Source organism: Lynx canadensis, chromosome C1 (assembly GCF_007474595.2).
Source record: "Lynx canadensis isolate LIC74 chromosome C1, mLynCan4.pri.v2, whole genome shotgun sequence".
Classification (NCBI taxonomy): domain Eukaryota; kingdom Metazoa; phylum Chordata; class Mammalia; order Carnivora; family Felidae; genus Lynx; species Lynx canadensis.
The window spans coordinates 73,151,651-73,157,650 of record NC_044310.1 but is presented as its reverse complement, the minus strand read 5'-3'; the positions used below and the strand labels follow the sequence as shown (position 1 = coordinate 73,157,650).

The window sequence follows — 6,000 nt, the reverse complement described above, 5'->3', positions numbered from 1 at the left end:
CCATTACAAGCTCTAAAATTCCCACTGCAGGAAACCAGAAAGTAAGCTCCACTCCAGAGGAGCTGAATTGGCAGTGCATTTGAAACAGGGATGCTTCTCCCTCAAAAGGCTGCCTGAGCAGCAGTTCGGTGGGCTTGGTACAGCAATTCTGCAGAGGGTAAATGGATGCGAAACTCTCACAGCGATCGCCCTGCTTCCTCTCACAGTGAATAGCACTAATTTATGAAGAGGCGGATTTTCAAACCATAAAGTAGAAGCACCTGGGCCTCTTACAGACAAACTTCATAAGAGGTTACAGTACCATACCCTACTTCTCATAATAAAGGCTTCTAGGACCATAGGTGTGGTTGGAAATGATCAATGGGAAAACCTAGATGGCTTACACAGATGTTCTCTACATAGAATTTGAATATAAATTAAAATACCAGCTATGCACTTGGGAACCAGCCTTTAGTTAAATCCTCTAGTGCGTTTAAGAACTTTTATTTCATTTTATTAGAAAAAGAGAATCATCGTCTACAAACTATTTTCTTTCTAACTATGCAAATACAATGAGCAAATCATCTGTAATATCAAAATACTGTTTGTAAACCACTGATGGCACTAACAATTTCAGGAATTTCCAGTAGGACATATATTGAGAAAGAGCAACACCAGATTTCAAATTATAGGCATTAACTGAATTTTAAGACTACAAAATAAAATTTAAAGTTTAAAAGTCAGTAAGTTTAAGTTCTCTGATTTTCAATAATTGAAACCCAATCACCAAGAATTCAGAAGCACCCAGTATGTTCAAAGTTGCACAGATGGGTATGGATGATAGAAAAGTAATCCCCATGCAATATTTTAAGTGTTGCTATCAGATATATTTAAGTGATACTTTACAGATTAAAGCTCCGTAAAACCAAAATATATCCTCCCCATTATATTTTAAAAGTCACAATAATTTATCAACAGTTGCCATTTCACAGCAATTAGAAAACAGGAGTTGATACAAGTTGAACAAAAAAAAAAGTACTTTTTCCTCTTTTAGGAAATAAACATAGATGTACACACACACACACACACACACACACACACACACAACATCGTTTTTTTACAATACAGAGTGGTTAATTTGCTTTTGTATTATTAAAAAAAAAATTCCCTATGGTCAAAATACTGAAAAAGCGCAAAGGCTGAAAAAAGGAAACCACATTTGCCACTTTTAAAAAATACATTATTGTCTCAGTGGTTCTATGTTTTTATTTTTATTATTATTATAAAGTTAGGTATTACGAGGACTCTGCGGTTGTCAGACTCCTAGGGCTGTATTGGACCAGACGGAATTAAATCTAACCCTTTCTCAGTCTCCAGGAAGGATACTCCCTAACCTATCCTACCAGATGACAGAATAAATGCCTCTATTCCAAACTGTTAAACTGGGAAAGAAAACATGCTCACCTGGAAGCAATCTAACTCATGAAAGTTTATGAATCTGTGGGAGAGACCGCCCGAATGAGAAAGATATTCTTTGGATAGAAGTTAGGAGCTTTTGGAAGTATATAAACTTTTAGGTCACTAGAATACAGATTTAAAAATGATTTTTCCATAAATAATGATCTATTACAGGGGTTGGTAAACTACAACCAATGGTCCCTATCTGGCATGTCACTTGCTTTTGTAATAAAGTTTTATTGGAACACAGCCATGCTCACTCATTTATGTGCTATCTATCCTTGCTTTTGTGTTAACATGACAAGCGTTGAGTAGTTCTGACAGGGACTGTACGGACTGCAAAGCCTAAAACATATACTCTCTGTATCTTCAAAGGAAAAGTTGACTGAACCCATGATGTAGGGCACTCCATACTACTCTAGTTTCCTAAGAGTTAGTGCACCTCAAGAAGATTTTAGCATGTACTCCAAGAGTAACCTGCATACTGGGGGTTCCTTAGCAGAATAAATGTCAGACACATCACCTTAAGGTGGTGCTTTACTTTTGGGCAAGGGAATAATTTGTATAGATTTTCAACAAATATCTGTAAAAGTTAATAAATACACAAGAAAGAAAGAAAGCCAAGTAAGAAAAGTGTGCCTGCCAATGTTCTCTTAATATCCTCCTAGTATTGGAGGTGGGAGGGAAGGGCGCTAAACTGATTCCTTCCACGAACTTCCTTTAGCTTTTCTTTAAATCTATGTTTTTTCATTAAGTAGTGTTCCCTCTTCACCTCCCATACAGTTAATAACCTTTAGAGTAGTCTGCCTAAAATGTTTGCCTAGTTTGTGAGGACTTGTTCAGGAATAGTGTTTATTTAAACTAAACATAGTAAAGATTATTCTTTTAGAAAACGTGTCTAAAAATCTTATCTCAGTTACTCCAAGAAGGGAAAGATGGCAAAGAACGCACAGGGTAATGAAACTCTGCAAAATATACCTGAACAACCAGAGGTAAAAAAGAGCTACCATTTCTGAATGGTAATGGAAAATAAAACCAGACAAGTCTCTCCAAAGTTGAAGAGCAAATTGTACCCTGCCCTGAGTCAGCTAAGAAAGTCTTTTTCAAACAGGGAACCTCCTGAACTCAAGCAGCTGTTCATGAATCTTTAAGAGTTAGTTCACAGGTGTTTCGTATTTCCATAGTTGTTGAAACAGAGAAGATAAAACAGAGAAGATATTTATCAAACACAAATTTCTATCAAGATTCACTTTTTCCCCCAACCAGCTAATAAGTGGACTTTTCCCTTTCTTTGTTAAAAAAATGAATGGTAGGAAACCATATGTTAAAGATGTTTCCATAATACCTTACGTTTATATAGCGCATTACAGTTTTCAAAGTGCTTTCACATGCCATCTCATGTAATCCTCACAACACCCCTGCGAGGTAGGTACAGCAGGTATTAGTATCCTCATTTCAAGATGAGGAAATTGAGGCAAAGAGAGGTTAAGTGACTTGCCCGAGATCACACAGCTGATAAGCGGCAGAGCCAGGACCAGAAATCAAATTTTCTGACTCCTTGTCCAGTACTCCTTCCACTATAGCTACTGCCCCAATTATGAACAATGTACTGTGTATCAAAATTGAAAGGTTACTGAAGTTCATTTCAGTGATGTCTTAACAATAAAGTTAAATGAGAACTACAAGAACAGTAGGTCTGATGATTTTACTTGACTTAATAAAACGGGTGCAAAACCACTTTTATCTAATTACGTCTAACCTTTTGGTCCAAATACATAAAATATGCAATATTTACAGCATTTTCCTTTCTTTTTTTGTAAATGCAATGCTTTAAAACACATTATAAAGCACCTTAGTAAAAATAGTCTACAAGTAAAAGTACAGAAGAAGTAGGAAAATCCTACCCATACCACAGCTCACTAATGGAGTTATAATATGGAATCACCAATGTCAGTTCACTGCTTTACAAATAACCCATGGGGGAACAAATACTAAACTTACTTTTTTGATATTAATGTGTGGAAGTCTTAAACTAAAACATCAGCATTCTTTGAAGTGTCTCCCCAGTCTTAGGTAGTGGGGAGACAGGAATGAGAAATACTGCTTTGATTATTTTAAAATTGGTTTTTAACACTAAAGATCTTTTTTTTTTTTTAAAGAATATTAAAACGGCCTACATAAATATGGGCAATTCCAACTACAGCAGAGACATTCTCAGCAAACAGGATCAAACATTCCAGTAAATTTCATGAGACAGGATTCATGAAAACAAAGCACACACTGCCCAACAGTTAATAACACTATTCGGTACAGGTGTGTATCTCGAACCTCCAGGTGAGGGTGGAAGTAGCAAATGGACTCATCTTCATTCATGGTTAGTTGGAAAAAAAATGCTTTATCAAAAAGGGAGTATCAGAACTTTTTTGTGAAATTGTATTTAGCCTCTGACTAGACCTGCTATGTGTTGATTTTTAGGTGATGTGTAGGCTTTTTCCAGGCAGGAGATTATAACTCCCATGAAAATTTAACCAGGGGGGAAAAAAAAAAAAAAAAAAAAAGAAAGAAAGAAAGAAAGAAAGAAAGAAAAAGAAAGAAAAAAGGCTGAAACTTAAACTTCTCAGGCCACTGAAACTTACCAGCCAGTATCTACTTCCTCGGTGTTTCTGTTTCCTAACTTGGCTCAATACAAATTGTCTTATACACCTATCAGCAACCGAGATGTAGAGCTGAGAACTAAGGTGAAGACAGGGTCAAAGTTTTAGTTCAAGAATCGAACAGTCACACCTGTACTCAGTTCGATTTAGGGTAAATCTTTTCATAGAAAAAGTTTTGTGCGAGGATGTAGAGGTCTCCGTCTTTTTCCCGTACGGCGTGGGCTCTGATGAACTGGAACTGCTCCAGAGCAAACTCATAGAACTCATTCTCCATTTTCCATATGTCAGACTGTTGCAGTTTTGCAATGGTTTGTTTAGTGGGGAGCTTCTTCTCCGTGGTTTTCCTAAGATGAGATTTCTTTCCTACTTACAAATGAGAAAGAGAAGAGGTAAATACTTGTGAGAACAAACGATGGATGCTTCTTTATGTGAAAAGATGAAGTCAATGTGGCACATTGAAGGGCGGGTAACAACTGTTTTGCATTAATATCATTCAGACAAAAATGGTGCCCTGAACCTACTAGAACTGTGATTTACTCCTTCATAATGTAAATCCTCAACCTGTTTACAGACTTAATTAGCTGTCAAATAATAAAAATAAGGATCACCATCAGTAAAGAGTAGGCTGTCACCTTACATACTGTAGTCTCAAATGCTTGGTGTTCTGACTAGTTTATTTTTTAAAATATGACAAAATATCTAACTAAATACTAGATATTCAAATATTCAAACTAAATACTAGTTTTACCATAACCTGCATTCTCTCTGTGTTAGAAGCTAGGGCCCATGCATACTCTAGGAAGTTGCTAGACTGCATCTTTGCAAAGAACAGGGGAAAAAATCAGAATCGGACTGGACCAGAGCACTGTCACTTTTGGATATGTCACACTGTCAAGGCTGCTGAAGCACACTTAACCATGACAGACACAGCACATGCTGATGATCATCATGAACGTGACTCAGTCTCACCATCCCACCCCTACTTTAAACAGCGTTCGGCAGGTAGATCTAAGGTGCAATATGGTCATAATGTTTGGTATCTGCCATTAGTTAATACTACACATTTCTAACTAAGGCTGGTTCTGCAGATCATATTTTTCCACTATTCCTACAATGCCTTCTAATTATCATCTAATGCATGTTTATTCAAAAAATATTTTGTGTGTGTGTGTGTGTGTGTGTGTGTGTGTGTGTGTGCCAGGCACTGTTTTGTATTGAAAATGGTAAGAAGAAATAGGCAATATACCTGCTTTTCTGGACTTATTTCTTGTGCTTTACTCAAGAAACTGAAATCACACATATTTTTCAAGTTGCAAACAAAGTTAAGGACAGCTTACAAAAGAAACCCATCCTTTGTATACCTGTACGGTAGAGTTCTGTAGCACCCCTGAAGAACCGGGGCAAAGCTGCCTCCAGTAACATGATAAAATCTTCAAGCTCTTCAGTAACTCCCACCAGAAAGTATTCATTAATTAGGTTATACTTGGCTTGATCCATGGCCCACCTGCTTCCCACATTCCTAAAACCAAAGAAAAGGAATTAAAAACCTGGCTGTGAAATCTGCTAAGAACTTTTGATGCCTCTGACCCTATGTATTATGGAGGAAACAAACACATGTCCATCCAAAGCCTTAATGCTCTTTTATTAATGTTCCTCGTGGGGAGAGGGGTACTTGATTTCAAAGGTCCCTCCCACTTCTATGAATCTATGGAACAAACTAAAGAAGTTCAATTAAAATCTTCTCAATAATGTCCAAAAGAGCAATACCCTTTATTGCTCTAAGGTCGGCAAACTTTTTCTGTAAAGTGCCAGAGAGTAATAAATACCTCAGGCTTTGCAGGCCATGTGTTCTTGGTCACAATTATTTAACTTTGCTTTTGCAGAATAAAAACAGACAATAAGTAAATAA

General features: G+C 36.8%; 1 protein-coding gene across 3 annotated transcripts in view; it reads right to left on the bottom strand.

The window, feature by feature from the left end:
* Nucleotides 1–480: 480 nt before the first annotated feature.
* HS2ST1 (heparan sulfate 2-O-sulfotransferase 1) overlaps nucleotides 481–6,000 on the bottom strand; it is a 174,153-nt gene continuing 168,633 nt past the window's right edge. For 2 of the 3 annotated variants that reach the window (XM_030325201.1, XM_030325203.1), the window contains 2 exons: nucleotides 5,453–5,610; nucleotides 481–4,457 (listed from right to left, as the gene is read on the bottom strand). In XM_030325201.1, coding sequence (XP_030181061.1) covers nucleotides 4,228–4,457; nucleotides 5,453–5,610 — 388 coding nt within the window. In that variant the 3' untranslated portion in view covers nucleotides 481–4,227. The remainder of the gene's footprint in view (nucleotides 4,458–5,452; nucleotides 5,611–6,000) is intronic. The other variant, XM_030325202.2, reaches the window with a different exon arrangement.